Source organism: Stegostoma tigrinum, chromosome 24 (assembly GCF_030684315.1).
Source record: "Stegostoma tigrinum isolate sSteTig4 chromosome 24, sSteTig4.hap1, whole genome shotgun sequence".
Lineage (NCBI taxonomy): Eukaryota > Metazoa > Chordata > Chondrichthyes > Orectolobiformes > Stegostomatidae > Stegostoma > Stegostoma tigrinum.
The window spans coordinates 32,027,841-32,045,649 of NC_081377.1; the positions used below are offsets into that span (position 1 = coordinate 32,027,841).

At 39.5% G+C, this 17,809-nt stretch overlaps 1 protein-coding gene across 5 annotated transcripts in view; it reads right to left on the minus strand.

Annotated features, from left to right (window-relative positions):
• Positions 1-17,809, minus strand: part of LOC125464939 (ribosomal protein S6 kinase 2 alpha-like) — a 302,768-nt gene that overhangs the window by 109,421 nt on the left and 175,538 nt on the right. For 2 of the 5 annotated variants that reach the window (XM_048557885.2, XM_048557880.2), the window contains exon 3: positions 8,213-8,266. The exons of 1 other annotated variant lie outside the window; for it this stretch is intronic. Coding sequence is in view for 2 of the 4 variants with exons in the window: in XM_048557880.2 (XP_048413837.1) it covers positions 8,213-8,266 (54 nt within the window). In the remaining 2 variants the exon portion in view is untranslated. Of the gene's footprint in view, positions 1-8,212; positions 8,267-10,634; positions 10,736-17,809 lie in introns of those variants that run through there. 2 more of the 5 variants (XM_048557883.2, XM_048557884.2) reach the window with 2 other exon arrangements.

Consider the following 17,809-nt stretch of genomic DNA (forward strand, 5'->3'; position numbering starts at 1 on the left):
GGTCCAATTCCTGACAGTCCCCGCAAATGCTGAAATTCATGAGTGCAGAGCTCCTTCAAAAGTAGGTTAAAAATAGCAGTTATACACTTGGATGTTGATTTTTGTTGTTACTTATTTTTTGGCACAGATAGATGAATTCACAATTCATGATTTCATGGATACAGAGGATTTATTGTAAACTCATGTTACCCACACTATATTCGATCTGTAAAGTTTTTGCCCACTTGTTTAATCTGTCTATACTATCTGCAGACCTTTTGTGTCATCCTCAACATGTGAATTTAGAATTATTTTTGTGCCATCCACAAATTTGTCTATAGTTTATTCACCTTACTCATCCAAGTCATTAATATATCTTGTAAATAACTGAATTTACCTCAGCAATGGTTCCTGTTGCACTCCATTAGTTACATCTTTTGAATCTGAAAAGGACCCATTTACCCTGACTTTCTGTTTCCTGTTGTTAACCAAACTTCAATCCATGCTAATACATTATTCCCAAAACTGTGAGTTCCTCATATTATAAGACGTTCCACATTCCATTGTGTGCATTTGTAGGGCATGTGTATCTATGGGAGCGACATTTTCCAGGATTATTTGGTTGTTCAAGTTTAGAAATAAGTTTACACCAAGGAAGGGGAAAGTCATGAGTGATGCAAACAGTCTTTTTCCATATCTGGGAACTTGATTCAAATCCAGCAAATACTAATAAGAGGGAAGTCCCCTCTGTCTGCAAAGGTTACACGGGAAACTAGCTCTAACTGATAATAAAAGTGAATTCAAAACAATGCAGAAGTTAGTGCAAGATAACAATTTTACTGATACAGATCAGGCATAGGTGTTACAGGAAACAAATACAATCTTGCTGCAGTTTGGAGCTCTCCTGACCTGAAACAAAGCAGAAGGTGCTTTACCTTCATCCAGCCCAATCTAAATTAATGGTTCAAAGAGAAAATATATTGTGGGCATTTACTTGAAATGATAATGGATTGTTATAAAACTTCTGCTTCTAAACAATATAAAAATGTTTGCAAAAAACATTGTCACTGAAGGTTTTCATCCTGAGCTTGGAAGTGCAATGGTAAAATAAAGCTGAGGTCATGCCTGACAAATCTGTTAGCATTCTTTGAGGAGATGACAAGCAAGTTAGACACAGGCCAGCCTGCGAATATGATCTATTTGATTTCCAGGAGGCTTTTGACAAGGTGACCTGCTAAATAACACCATGGGCTCATATCTTAGGGGCAAAATACAGGCATGGTAGAGCATTAACTGACCAACAAAAGGCAGAGAGTGGGGATAAAGGGGTCTTTTTCAAGATGGCAGCTCAACTAGTGGAGTTCTGCAGGGACCCATGTTGGGACTATAATTATTCATGTTATCCTACAATCTTCTCAATGAAGGAACTGCAGCATTTATGCTGCATTGCAAATGACACAAAGATAAGTGGGGAGATAGACAATGTTGAGGATGCAGAAGGACTTGGACAGGCTAGGAGGGTGGGCAAAGATATGGCAATGGAATTCCACATTGGAAAGTATAAGGTTATGCATTATGATAGGAAGAATAAGGATGCAAAATATTTCTAAACAGGAAAAAGCTTTGGAAATCTGAAGCACAAAGCAACTTGCGAGTTCTAGTTCAGGATTGTCTTAAGGCTAACATACAAGTTCAGTAAGCATTCATTTCAAAAGGGCTAGAATGCAAGAGCAGAGATGTACTGCTATGCAAGGGTGTATTTCATTACTCATTACTGGCACTACCAGTAAATTGCACAATGATTCAGTTTCTCTAATCTATTTCAATTTAAGCACAAGCTGCAATTTGCAAAACAACTTCAAAATTAACAGTCCTGTGCTCATGTCAGTTACAACATGAACAGTGTGTCAGAAGTTGCCCTGTGGATCATACAACAAGGATAAAAATTAAAAATATAAAGATGAAAATCACAATTGCATATTATTAATTTTGATTAATTTTATCTTAGAAATTCTTGCTACAAGCTGAAGATTAAAAAATGTTTAAAAATTGAGTTCGGACCAGATTGCTGGTTAGCCAAATATCTCTTGTGTAAGCAATTATGGGGAAATCTTAAATATTGCTCCTTGCCCTCAGAATTCCCCAAACCCCCAGCTAAATCTAATTTAATCCCAATCATTTACTTTTCATTGCAGTTTATTTCACTTCTTCTTCCGCACGTCAGTCTTTCGTCTCAGTTCCTCTTTTATAATTTTTTAACTTGACAGAAATGGGGGAAGGGAACATCAACCAACTACTTTGCAGACCTCTCATCAAAAGACGTGGTTTCAATGAAGAACAAAGTGCTTACCAAATGTGTCCAGGGACCATGGCCAAATAATCTTAGGGGATCTGATTTGATGGGTTTAAAAAGCTTGTAGAAAAAGTACGAAGTGGCATTATTCAGGTTAAAATGGACAATACTAGTTCTGGCTAGCTGAAATGGTAAACAACAATACCACAGGATTGGTGCAATAGTTATGTTAAATCTTATCTAACACATTCCAAAAGGCTGATTGCAAGAGTCGAGCTGCAGTGTATAAAACAAGTTAATTTTCTACCCTTTTGAGGAGTTAATCACGTAGGGTGTAATTATCAATATCAAATGACTTAAACAGAAAACTTCTGGTAACTACAACATCATCAACTTTCCCATCACTTTTGGCACTAAAAGGAACACTAGAAGCAAAATTCCTACTCTCAACTCTGAAAACCCGCAGTAATATACACAGAATTACAGAAAAGCAGTGACATCATGGTAATAGCACTGCACTATTTATTCCCAAACTAATCCCCTGGCTACTGTTCTGAGGACACGAGTTCAAATTCCATCATGGCAGTTCATAAAATATGAATTCAACAAAGATTTTGAATAAAAAGTTAGTCTAATGACAATTATGTAACCACTGGTAATTATCATAAAAACTCAACTGGACCACTACTGAACAAAAACTGCCATCATTACCTGATCAGGCCTACTTGTGATTCAAGACCCACAACAATGTGCCTGACACTTAATTGCCATTCTTAGCAGTTACAGAAGGGTAATAAATGGTCACCCAATCAGTGACGCACACAATCCATGGGTGAATTAAAAGAACAGAATTCAGAAAGGAAATTGAACAGAGAACAAGGCAAAATCAGTCCAAAGACCATGCAGATAATGAGACTACTCTGTCGAAGAAAATCAGACAAAATACAACTTCCATTCATAATACATTTTTAAAATAAAAAAGTACCAATGCACTTCACAAAGATATACACAGAAAGCAGATGTTTAGCCTGAAATGAAGAAATCAGGAGGTATCATCAAGCATTTGATCTATGAGGTGGTTGTTAAGCAGATTTTAAAGGAGAAATAAAATTGAGAATTGGAGGAATTTAGGAGGGAAAATCATGCTGTCAAAATCTGTGTTTTCTAGAATAAATCAATACAAAAATAAGATACTCAAGAGTCTAAAAACGGAGGATCAAACAGTTCAAAGGAATATAACACTAAAGGAAAGTATTGGGAAAACATGATGAGGTCATAGAAGATTTTAAAGAAAATCAGAAGGATTTTTACTTTAGGCTTTGAAGTTGACCAATAAAGATAAATCAGCAAGGACAGGATGAATAAGAAAGGCTTTATACAAGTCACAACAGACGTAAAGACACAGACAAGTTGTAGTTTATAGAGTTGATGACAGTGGGAAGTTAACAAAGATAGTTTTGAAGTTGTCAAATCTAGAAACAACCAAAACAATTTTGAAGGTTTCAGTAAAAGCTGCTGCAAGTGTAGCAACTATTAAAATGAATGGGGGCGGGTGTTGGACAACAGCCAATGATTGATGAGGTTGGGATAATAACAGTAATTTTGAGCAAAGCCAAAACAGTTGCTTAAGGATAGGAAACCACTGACAGTATTAATGCATGTGGGGTTACGAATGCAGCAGTGAGTTGTGTGATTGAGTGTAAGGAGGATCAAAGAAACAAAGGTGGCTGTCAAACATGATGAAACTGGCGATCAAGAAAGAAAAAGATACAGAAGCTGATAGCATGGATATAAGATTGCGGAAAGGAATCAATTATGAATGATTTTTATTGTCACATGTATGTTACAGTGAGAAAAACAGTAAAATATAGTCAAAAGCTTTTCCACTGTCACCACGATCCAGTGTCATTTTGAATAGTTTTAAAAGTAAGAATGAGAAGAAAAAGGAGACACCTGCACAACTAGCATTACCTGCAGTTGAGCCACTGTTCAGCAAGATTCTTAGGTGAATTTGATTAGTCTTTTACTGCCTATCTTTCATATGTTTGTAAGAAATGAGGGGCTGATGGAATAAAATAAAGTCAATAATCAATGTCTAACTAGTGACAAAAGTTTTCCTTGACAAAGCCTATTCTTGCTGCCCTAAGAGATCAGTGGCTTCTCTGGTGTATTGAGCTCTACAATAGGGAAAGGTTTCACTTTTCCATTCCTAGTTTGTGAACAGGCAATAATTAGTGTGGGATCAAGTTGTAAAAGTGAGGAAGGTCAATAGAAGACTTTAGTCACATTGTTAATCGGTACACCTTCTGCAAGAAATGAACAAAGTATTTAGAATCAGGCCTGGTTGCAACATGTCATGCGTCCAAAACAGCTTGATGTCCAATACCCAACCTCACAGATGAAAAACACCAACTGACAAGGTATAGGAGAGCTGTCAATAGGTGTAAAATTACACTGTAGCATGAATCACTATTCCTGGAGGACAGATGCAAACAGGACAAAACAGGGGGGGTGAAATTAGGTCTTGCTTTTTATTTAAAATGAGTGGTATCACCGTAAACACTGAGGCATGAGAAAATACAGAATGATAGACAAGAGCCGAAGTGACGGAAAGAGTGAACCTGGCAATGGAAGAATGTTGCCATAAACAAGTAGCAATAACAACCTTAAGGGATATATTTAATTCACTGGGGCATCGCTGGCTGGACCAACATTTATTGCCCATCACCTAGCTGCACTTGAGAAGATGGTAGTTAGCAGTTCCTTCTTGAACTGCTGTAATCCACTTATTATGTACACATACGATGCCATAAGGGAGTGAGTTCCAGGATTTTGACCTAGCAATAATGCCAACCAGGATGGTGAGTGGCTTGAAGGGGAGTTTGCAGGTTGTCATGACCCCATGTATTTTCTGTATATGTCCTTCTAGACAGTAGTGGTCACATGTTTAGAAGGTGCTGTCTAAGAACTTCTGCACTGCATCCTGACAATAGTACATAATACTGCTAACAATCATTGATGTTGGAGGGAGTGAAAGTTTGCACAAGTTCTGCTGATCAAGCTTGCTGCTCTAACCTGAATGGGGTCAAGATTCTCAAGTTTTGTTGGTACTGCACTAATTCAGGCAAAAGGGGAGTATTCCATCACACTCCTGACATGTGTCTTTGTGACTGGAAGGCTGTGTTCAACACTATTAGGTCCCTTACTGTTAGCTGTAGTCATTAATGATCTGGACAAAAGGTATTTTTAAAAATTCATTCATGGGATGAGGGTGTTGCTGGTTAGATCAACATTTATTGCCCATCACTAATTGCCCAGCGGACAGTTAAGAGTCAATTAACATTACGGGGGACCTGGAATCAGATTTAGGCCAAACCAGGTAAGGATGGCAGTTTCCATCCCTAAACAACATTCGTGAACCAGATGGATTTCTCCCAACAATCAGCAATGGAGTTACGGTCTTCATTACACTCTTAATTCCAGACAGTTTTTCAAATTTCACCATTTGCCAATTCCTGACAGGAATTGAATCTAGATCCTTAGAACATGACCTGTATCACTAGGTTAACAGTCTAGTGATAACATCACTAGGTATCACTTCCCCTAAAATGTAGAAAATGTGGAGAAAGCAGGATACTGAGTTCAGCCATGTTATAGTGAATGGAGGAACAGTCTCCAATTGCCGAATAGCCTACTCCTGCTCCTAATTTCTACGTTTCTATGAGTTTAGGAGTATGATCAGTAAGTTTGTAGATGACATGAATATTGGTGACACAGTAAAAAGTATGGAGGAAAGCTTTAGATCACAGGATGATATTGATGGGCTGGTTAGATGCGATGAAAATGGCAAACTGAATTTAATCCTGAAAAGTGAGAGATGGTACACTTTGGGAAGATTAACAAGGCAAGGGAGTGCACAATAAATGGCAGGATCCGAGGATGTACAGAATATCAGAGGGACCTTGGTGATCAAGTACACAGATGCCTGAAGACAGCATGGCAAGTTGATACGGTGTTTAAGAAGGCTTTTTGGGATACTTACCTTTATTAGTCAAGGCATTGTACACAACAGCAAAGAGGTTAATATGGAACAGTATATAACAATTGTTAGGCCACTGTTTATGTACTGTGCACATTTTTGATCACTATACCACAAGGTCAATGCGATTGCACTAAAGAGAACGCAGAAGAAATTCATCAGAATGCTTTCTGGACTGAAACAATTCAACAATGAAGAGAATCTAGAAGTTTGGAGTTGTTTTCCTGAGGGCACTGACAATTGAAGGGGATCTGATTGAGGCGTATGTCTGAGGGGCATAGACAGGTAGATGAGGAAAAACCTTACCCCTTAGAAGTAGGGTCAATAACCAGGGGCAAAGCTTTAAGGTTGAGATGTGATCTGAGAAGAAGATTTTTCAGAGAGTCATGGATATCTGGAAATCACTGCCTAAAAGGGTGGTAGAGGTGGGAACAACAGGGACAGCGACCTGTAAGATTTAGTGGTGACTAGCATTGGTGGAAGGACTTAACAATAACAATTTGTATTTATACATTTTGGTTGTATGACACGAAATAGAATAAAATTATTAAAAAATAGGCCAAATGGGGCAAATGACCTCCTTCTACATTATTACATAAAGTATCACAGAACTGTTACAAAATGTCCCTAAAGATTGCACAGAAGCATTGTGGAACAAAACATGATACCAAGTCACAGGAGGGGATATTAGGGCAAGTGACCAAAAGATTGGTCAAAGAGACAGACTTTAAGAAGTATCGGGGGAAAGCAAGGTGGATGGTTGGACAACAGGTGACAAAATAGTTAAGGAAGGAATTCCAGACCTTAGGTACGGAGTCAAAAGCACTGTCAACAATAGTACAGCAACTAAAATTTGGATTTCTTAAGAGATAAGAATTTAAAAAACACTGGTTTATTGGAAGGTAGGAGGACTGAAGGAGGTTACAAGATGGAGAGAAGCCAAATTACAAGGTGACTTCAAAGCCAAGATGAGAATTCTAAAATGGAGAATACTGATTAACCAGGAACTGAAGTTGATCAGCAAGCATAGGAATGATGGGTGAAGGACACTTGGTGCAAGCTGGAACACAGGCATGAAGTCTGAAATCATCTCAAGTTTATGGATGGTAGGTAATGGCAAGCCAGCTAGATGTGACTTTGAATAGACAAGCATGAAGGTAACAAAGCCATACAGGTGGATTTCAGCAGCAGAATTGCTGAGGAATGGAGGATGGATGTTGTTATAGAAGTTAGAATAGATGGTTTTAGACAGTCATATTGTGAGTTACATGGTTGATAGATAATGTTGGGGTAAAATATGATACAAAGGTTTTAAAATGCTGATTCCGTTTGAGAGAATTGACAGAGAGGGGAGCTTGAGGCAGGGACTGACAATAACAACATCCCTAATCTTAATACTTAATTGTAGGTGATTTCTGTCTAAGCAGTATTGGATGTCAGATAAGCAGCATAACAATTTAAAGCATAGTGGAGGAGTCAAGTAAGATGGTGTGAGGTAGAACTGGGTGCCTTCAGTATAAATGGGGAAAAAGTTGTGCTTTTGAATGATTTCACTGAGGGACAACATGTGGATCAGAAATAGAGCCTAAGGATGGATCCTTGAGGGAAACCAGAGGTGAATATGGGAGACGGCTACCAATAATGATTCTCTGGCTTCAATTAGTTGGATAAGAATGGAACCAGGTAAGTGTAATTCTACTCTGCTGGACAGCAATGGAGAAAGGTTGAAACATGATCCAATGATCAACTGTTTGAAAATTGCAGATAAGTTCAAGAGGATGAAAATTCATTTAAGTGAAGCCTTCCATTTAGAAGCAATTAGAGGGAACTTTGCCAAACAAGGCAAAATAGTGCAGTGTGATTAGAAAACAAGGTATTATATGGCAAATATTGCATCTTACCTTACATTTTAAGGAGACAAAGTCCTTCTCTATCCATGTGATTTCCGATTTTGCCTAGGTTAACAGTCATAAAAGAAAATACATGCAATTTAGATGTTCATATGTCACTGAAACAATCCACATCTTTCTGACATTCCAGGGCAGCATGGTGGAATAATGGTAGCATTGTTGCCTCACAGTGCAAGTGGCATGGGTTAAATTCCAGTCTGAAGCAACTCGCCTGGAAGGAGTTTGTGCATTCTATCTGGGTTTCATCCAGGTGCTCAGGTTTCATCCCACTTTCATTCCCGCAAAGGATTGTAGGTTCAGTTTTTTAGCTGAGCTAAATTGCCCATACTGTCCAGGATGTGTAGGCTAGGTGGATTAGCCATGGGAACTGCAGGCTTATAGGATAGTGGGGCTGGGTCTGGATGGGATACTCTTCAGAGGGTTGGTGTGGGCTTGATTGGCCTAACACCTCCTTCCCACACTGTAGGGATTCTATGATTCTGAGTCTCATTAAAAATTAAGCTGTAATCTCATCTAAGAAGATCCCAGTTTGGCACTACAATCCCAGCAACTTTATATACTTCTCCCTTTGCTTATTGATAGTACCAGAACCCTTGCTTCCAGTGCCATATTGCGTAGTTTCCACTTAATTTCAGCCACTTCGAACATGTTAATTTAGTTATAGCCTCATTAAACTGCATCTAAGAAATAAAAGTTAACTGCTGGATGAGGCGCCTAGATTTATTTTTGCTCTGGCCAGTTTACTCTGATAAACAGTCCCACAAATTTACAACTGAAGCAGTAACAAGAGGGCACTTCTAATTTGATGAATTAATGAAATAATTGCTGCCAAACAGACTGCAATGAAAAATTTTCCATCTTGCTTCCAATTTTCTCTTCACTGGGAGCTATAAACTTATGGTGTACTATAATTCCTTGAGCATCATCAGTCTGTTATGTTGCTACTACAGCCATTTGTTTAAATATCAGCTTATATTTCAAACTTAGGCAAAGTACTGTATATACCCATGTAAAAGTCATATTTTTAGACTATTTTTAAGGTTGAATTTATGCAGTCAGCTATTACATGGATACTACTTTTGAGGGGCTGAAATTCATGCTACAATCCAAAATACCGTCTCATTAGCAGAAGCTCAAATGATTTCTGAACGAATAAAGAGAAAAACAATAAATTATAGTCATTACTGGTATTTCTGTAATCCAACACAATAAAAAGTGAACAGGGCTGTGATAGGCATAATCTCTCATAGTATCACAGCTCATGTGAGTGTTAGCTTATTGTCAGCAGGTAAGAACAAAGAGATCGATTATTCTCCCTGAAAATTAAAACCTGATTATTCTTTCACAAAGTAACCCTGAATCTTTTCCATTTGCTCCCGTGTCCAAAAGCTCTCTGTAACCCTCAGTGAAATGGTAAATCAGAGATCCAAGCTCTCACAATTAGCAGGTTCATTCTTTTGAAACTCTGCCAAAGGAATGAAATCTGATGAAAAGAAATCCGCTGTTAAAATGCTACAGCATCCTGGAGTCAAAAACAAAATCTCACCAAACCTGGGAGACTGGATGGTAGCACTTTATCTCCACCTGCAGGTCACTAACATATTACTGTTTTAAAATTAAAACGCTGAATCTAGTTTTCATCCCCATTATCGGAGTAAAGTTTCACTTTGGGAAGGTTCTTTGACAGACAAGAATGAACATTATCTATAGCGTGCCTTAAAATCTGAATTACCTGTGATGAACCAGGGTCAACTTTTGCACAAGATATGTGGAAATTTCAAGATTTTTTGGCCAATAATTGGGAGTCAACTTTTACACTGACTTTTACTCAAGAATATATGGGTCAACAATACAAATATCATAGGAGTTGCTAACTAGTAGAATAAAGTCTGACTGATTTTACCATTCCAAATTTAGAAGTGCTGAAGGTAATTGTAGCTCCAGCAAAATGAACTCAGCACAAACCAAAAGTGGTTAAAATTGTTATCATGTTCTTCTCTTCAGTTCAGAACTTCACTAGGCAAGGCCTACACCAACACAATAATTAAATTATCAAAAATTATTTCAAGAATGGCTACATCTTAGGCATGCCCAAATACCTCTCGGAACACAAAATGAAGCAAAGACTTGGGCAATTTTGACAGGATGTAACTCCCTAATAGAAAAACTGTCAATGTGTTAACATTAGCTCTCAGAATCTCCAATTTCTCACTGGCCCACTAAACAATAGAGAGAGGGAGAGACAACTAAAAAGCTCAATAAAGACATCTCTCTGTATCTTTCAAGCTCATGTCACATGATGAAACTAAACTTCGCAAGACTGAGAAGAAAACAACCACAGGAGCCAAAACTGGGTAACTGTCCACCAGGTTACAAACCGATTTCTTAACACAATCAAGAACTAGCAACTTGCCTCCTGTAACTTGGTTTTGCTGCCAAACAGTGTCTTCAACATACTGTACCAACTAGCGACAGTTAGCCATGTCCACAATGCAGCTACAGCAACATTATACAAACTAGACTAGTGTTTTTTATTCAAAGTGTTGTGCAATTTCCGTGTAAAAACCACAATCATCACTCATAACGCACACTACCATTTCAAATACTAAGTACTAGTTCCTTCATTGAACTACTAATTCTAACTAAACTGCTGCCGCCTGCAAAAGCTTGATTTTAGTCTTAAGAATCAAACATTTCTAACCAATTAATAATATCCTTTTGAGAAAACCAAACACTATCCAGCTCCCATGACAATTTTGATGAAGGGCTGATGGAGTAAAGAAAATATTTTTAGCTTGTAACTAATTTTTAATTTGTATATTTCTTATATATTACTAGGACTTGGCAAATTCAATACAAATGCTATAAGAATTCTCAAAAAATTGAAAAACTGTAAGACCATAAGACCATAAATTAGAGGAGCAGAATTAGGCCATTCAACCTGTCTGTCTAATTACTTGTTCTGGAAACTTTCATACCCTCTCCTGAGCCCTCCAGCTGTTTAACTAGTCTTAAAGTGCTTGTGTCCACACTATCACTGATGTTTTCTATCTTAAATAGATGCTATTTTCATTGCTACTGAGGATCTTTTACACCAAAGTAGGAAATATAACTATTCTCCAGTTACAATGCACAGTAATGAGAAAGTTTGGAATGAGGTCTCACTTTCATCAGAAAGAGTACTCCCAACACTAGAGGTATCCTTAGATCAAGAACTTGAAATGGCTAACAAATGAATACCAAGAGACCTTCACAATATATGTCAGCACACTAAAACACATCATAGTATTTAATAGTCTTAAGTTCCCTGGTAAAATAAAACAACAAGGAAGGAAGTTGGAACAGTTGAAAAATCATTGCTCTACAGCCACTTTCAGTAAATCAAGTTCCCAAGTACAATTACTGTGATGATACTTGAAACGTAATTCCTTTATCATTTCTCTATAATCATGATAAATTCTCCCACCAATAACAGATTTAACAAAAGACTCAAAGTATGCTGTCATTATTTTGTTTTTCCATTATACCTTAATTCTCCAATTCTACAACCAAATAAAATATTCATAACCTTGAAGTGCAGGCATTTCTGCTTCTTAGTTATGTACAGCTGGCTACGCAATAAGTTTGAATCTCAAATATTAGCAACTAAAAGAAAATAGATGCCACTCCATCTCAGCAGTGTTCTCTTACAGGATTAAGACAGCATGCTGCTAACCCAGTGTGCACTATATCCAGTACTCATGTTCCATGCAATATCCACAGAAACTATTATATATACATATAATATATATATATATATCTTGAGGTAAAAAACAAAGCTCTCACTAAAAGAAGTTTCCATATCATTGATGAATAGGTAAAAGTGCACTCTGCCATGTAAAACAAAACTTCGATATGTGTAAAATTTTAAAGTTTATGCCAAGTGTCCAGAAGCCACAGAAGGGACAATATGTTACTCCAACTTCTTGAAGCTATCATTACAACTCCTTTAGGCTGTTATTCATGCAGATACTACCGGTGCCACGAGATAGTGAGGTGAGGAACAGGGAGCGGGCGCAGCTGAACACGTGGCTACGCAGCTGGTGTAGGAGGGAGGGTTTCAGATATGTTGATAATTGGGATGCCTTCTGGGGAAGGTGGGACCTGTACAAGAAGGATGGGTTGCATCTGAACTGGAAGGGGACCAATGTCCTGGGTGGAAGGTTTGCTCGAGTAGTTCGAGAGGGTTTAAACTAGTATGGCAGGGGGGTGGGAACCTGAGCTGTATACCAGAGGTGAGCGTTGATGCAGGTGAGGCAGTAGCAAGAGGTAGACCAGCTAGTGGGAAGGATTTTCCTGGGAAGGAACCAAGGGATCGGTTAAAGTGTGTTTGCTTTAATGCAAGGAGTATCAGGAATAAAAGTGATGAACTTAGAGCATGGATCAGTACCTGGTGCTATGATGTTGTGGCCATAACAGAGACATGGGTTTCTCATGGGCTGGAATGGTTGCTGGATATTCCAGGGTTTAGAACATTTAAAAAGAATAGGGAGGGGGGAAAAAGAGGAGGGGGTGTAGCACTACTAATCAGAGAGGGTATCACAGCTACAGAAGCTTCCATTGTCGAGGAAGATCTGCCTACTGAGTCAGTATGGGTGGAAATTAGGAACAGCAAGGGAGTAGTCACCTCGTTAGGGGTTTACTACAGGCCCCCCAATAGCAGCAGGGAGATTGTAGAAAGCATAGGTCGACAGATTTTGGAAAAGTGTGGACGCAGTAGGGTTGTTGTAATGGGTGACTTTAACTTTCCTAATATTGATTGGAACCTCCTTCGAGCAGAAGATTTGAATGGAGCTGTTTTTGTAAGGTGTGTTCAGGAGGGTTTCCTAACGCAGTACGTTGACAGGCCGACGAGGGGAGAGGCCATTCTAGACTTGGTGCTCGGAAACGAGCCGGGGCAGGTATCAGATCTTGTGGTGGGAGAGCATTTTGGTGATAGTGACCATAACAGTCTCTCATTCTACATAGCTATGGAGAAGGAGAGGATTAGGCAGAATGGGAGGATATTTAATTGGGGAAGAGGAAACTATGATGCGATTAGACACGAGTTAGGAAGCATGGACTGGGAGCAGTTGTTCCATGGTAAGGGAACTATAGACATGTGGAGATGGTTTAAGGAACAGTTGTTGGGAGTGATGAGTAAATATGTCCCTCTGAGACAGGCAAGACGGGGTAAGATAAAGGAACCTTGGATGACGAGAGCGGTGGAGCTTCTAGTGAAAAGGAAGAAGGTAGCTTACATAAGGTGGAGGAAGCTAGGGTCAAGTTCAGCTAGAGGGGATTACATGCAGGCAAGGAAGGAGCTCAAAAATGGTCTGAGGAGAGCCAGGAGGGGGCACGAGAAAGGCTTGGCAGAAGGAATCCGGGAAAACACAAAGGCATTTTACACTTACGTGAGGAATAAGAGAATGGTCAAAGAAAGAGTAGGGCCGATCAGGGATAGCATAGGGAACTTGTGTGTGGAGCCTGAGGAGGTAGGGGAAGCCCTAAATGAGTTTTTTGCTTCTGTCTTTACGAAAGAAACGACCTGTGTAGTGAATGAAACCTTTGAAGAGCAGGTGTGCATGCTGGAATGGATAGAGATAGAGGAAGCTGATGTACTGAAAATTTTGTCAAACATTAAGATTGACAAGTCGCCAGGCCCGGATCAGATTTGTCCTCGGCTGCTTTGGGAAGCGAGAAATGCAATTGCTTCGCCACTTGCGAAGATCTTTGCATCCTCGCTCTCCACTGGAGTCGTACCTGAGGACTGGAGAGAGGCAAATGTAATTCCTCTCTTCAAGAAAGGAAATAGGGAAATCCCCGGCAATTATAGACCGGTAAGTCTCACGTCTGTCGTCTGCAAGGTGTTAGAAAGGATTCTGAGGGATAAGATTTATGACCATCTGGAAGAGCATGGCTTGATCAAATACAGTCAACACGGCTTTGTGAGGGGTAGGTCATGCCTTACAAACCTTATCGAGTTTTTTGAGGATGTGACTAGTAAGGTTGATGAGGGTCAAGCTGTGGATGTGGTGTATATGGACTTCAGTAAGGCATTTGATAAGGTTCCCCATGGAAGGCTCATTCAGAAGGTCAGGAGGAATGGGATACAGGGGAACTTAGCTGCTTGGATACAGAATTGGCTGGCCAACAGAAGACAGCGAGTGGTAGTAGAAGGAAAATATTCTGCCTGGAAGTCAGTGGTGAGTGGGGTTCCACAGGGCTCTGTCCTTGGGCCTCTACTGTTTGTAATTTTTATTAATGACTTGGACGAGGGAATTGAAGGATGGGTCAGCAAGTTTGCAGACGACACAAAGGTCGGAGGTGTCGTTGACAGTGTAGAGGGCTGTTGTAGGCTGCAGCGGGACATTGACAGGATGCAGAGATGGGCTGAGAGGTGGCAGATGGAGTTCAACCTGGATAAATGCGAGATGATGCATTTTGGAAGGTCGAATTTGAAAGCTGAGTACAGGATTAAGGATAGGATTCTTGGCAGCGTGGAGGAACAGAGGGATCTTGGTGTGCAGATACATAGATCCCTTAAAATGGCCACCCAAGTGGACAGGGTTGTTAAGAAAGCATATGGTGTTTTGGCTTTCATTAACAGGGGGATTGAGTTTAAGAGTCGTGAGATCTTGTTGCAGCTCTATAAAACTTTGGTTAGGCCGCACTTGGAATACTGCGTCCAGTTCTGGGCGCCCTATTATAGGAAAGATGTGGATGCTTTGGAGAGGGTTCAGAGGAGGTTTACCAGGATGCTACCTGGACTGGAGGGCTTATCTTATGAAGAGAGGTTGACTGAGCTCGGTCTCTTTTCATTGGAGAAAAGGAGGAGGAGAGGGGACCTAATTGAGGTATACAAGATAATGAGAGGCATAGATAGAGTCGATAGCCAGAGACTATTTTCCAGGGCAGAAATGGCTCGCACGAGGGGTCATAGTTTTAAGCTGGTTGGTGGAAAGTATAGAGGGGATGTCAGAGGCAGGTTCTTTACGCAGAGAGTTGTGAGAGCATGGAATGCGTTGCCAGCAGCAGTTGTGGAAGCAAGGTCATTGGGGTCATTTAAGAGACTGCTGGACATGCATATGGTCACAGAAATTTGAGGGTGCATCCATGAGGATCAATGGTCGGCACAACATTGTGGGCTGAAGGGCCTGTTCTGTGCTGTACTGTTCTATGTTCTATGTTCTATGTTCTATAAATGGAAAACCTGTTACGCTGAAGCCAGGAGCTCTAGAAACTCCGTGAAACATTGACAGTGACCAAAACCGTCCAAACTCACAAGAGTTTGGGAAGGCAAGAACAGCCTTTGCTCATTTCAATATCAAATCCGACTGCCTAACAACTCAATGGAATTTTAGATTTCTTCCAAGGGTCAAAACTAGCTTTTTCTGAAAAAAAATTGTTAAAAACCATTTAAATAACAGTTGAAAAGGTATCAGGCTGACAAGCCATTTTGTAATATTTTTTACTGCAACATAAGACCAGAAGACATGAGAAAAAAAGTAAGGCATTCAGCCAATCAAATTTTCTCCATCATTCAATGAGATCATGGTTGATCTGATACCCCTCAACTTCATTTTCACACCATTTTCCTAAGAGACTTGAATCCCTTACTAGTCAAAAATTTACCTATCTCAGCCTTGAGTATGCCTCGTGACCCAGCCCCAACGCCCCACTGCAGTAAAGATTCAGTACACTCTGAGAAGAGAAATTCCTCCTCATCGCTCATAAATGTTGCTATGGTACATTCACTTTCGTCAACCAAGTCATTAGCACATATTACTTAAATAATTGTGCTGCCTGCACTCATCCCTGTGGCACTTTACTAGTTACAGATTGCTGTCCTATTATTCCAACTCTCCAACTTCTGTTAGTTAGCCAATCTTCTATCTATGCTATTATGCTATCGCCCAACCGTGAACACTTATTTTTTCAAGTAGCCTAACATGTGGTACCATATCAAATGTCTTCTTAAATTCCAAATAAATTATATCCACTGCTTACCCTTTATCAATCCTGTAACCTCCTCAAAAATTTTAATAAATTTGTCAAGCATGACTTACCCTTCATGAAGCCATGCAGACTCTGCCAGTTCATATTATGAAGTCTAAATGCTCTGCTATGACATCCTTTCCAACAGACTCCAACACATTTTTTCATCAGACAATAAGCTAACTGGACTGCTTGTTTTATGCCTCCATTTCCTTTTCAGATAAAAGTTTTATACTGGCAATTTTTCAGGAATACTCTGAGACTTTTTCAGAACCTAAAGATTCATGTCAAATTACTACCAGCGTATCCATGAGCTCTCCAGCTACTTCCTTTAATATCCTAAGTTTCATCCCATCATGTCAAGGGAACTTCTTGGTCTTTAGCCGTATTAATTTCATAGCACTTTTCCTGTTGTGATAATTATTGCATTTATTTGCTCTCCTTCCTTTGCCCTTGATTATTTAGTAAATTTGGAATGCTTTTAATGTCTTCTTCTGACGGAAAGTATCTAGTCAACTCCTCTGTCATTTCCTAGTTCCCCATTATCATTTCCCCCTCATTCTCTAAGTGGGTCTTTGTTCACCTTGGTTTCTCTCTTTATTTTCCAATATTTAAAAAGAGTCTTGCTGTCCATCTTGATATTACTTGCAAGTTTACCCTTAAAATTTATCACCCACCTTATTTCTTTTTGGTCTTCTTTTGTTGGTGTCTAAAACTTTCCCAATCCTCTCGCTTATTACAAATCTTTGCCAGCGAGTTTTGAAAAGATTTGTAGCTCAGGTTGAGGTTCTGGATGTGAGTTTGCTCGCTGAGCTGCAAGGTTAGTTTTCAGATGTTTCGTTACCATTCTAGGTAACATCATCAGTGAGCCTCCGACGAAGTGCTGGTGTTATGTCCCGCTTTCTATTTATCTGTTTAGGTTTCCTTGGGTTGGTGACGCAGGAAATGACATCACCAACCCAAGGAAACCTAGACAGATAAATAGAAAGCGGGACATAACACCAGCGCTTCGTCGGAGGCTCACTGACGATGTTACCTAGAATGGTGACGAAACGTCTGAAAACTAACCTTCCAGCTCAGCGAGCAAACTCACATCCAAAATCTTTGCCAAATTGTGTGTTTTTCTTTCAATTTGATTTAACCTCAACTTTCCTGGTTAAGCATGGTTAGCTTATCCTCTTCCTAGATTTCTCCATCCTCAGTGAGATATATCTTTGTCTTAAACTAGTTTCTTAAGTGGCTGTCATTACTCCCCACCATTTATACTGCTAAACCTCCTTCCCTGTCCTTTCCAACCATCTCTGCCCTTATTCCTTTCTATCTGTCCTTGTCTAAGCTTAGTGTTGTTATTTCCAAACCAAGTATCATCCTTTCAAACTAAATGCTAAAGCACACGTTTATGGTCACTGTCTTCAAGGGAATCTTTCACTCTGGCATCATGTATTAAACCTACCTCATTCATATCACCAGATCCAAAATAGCCTGATGCCTGGTTAGATCCACAACAAATGGTTGTTGGAATCAGTTCCAAATACATTGTATGAATTCTTCATCATGGCTACCTCTGACAAT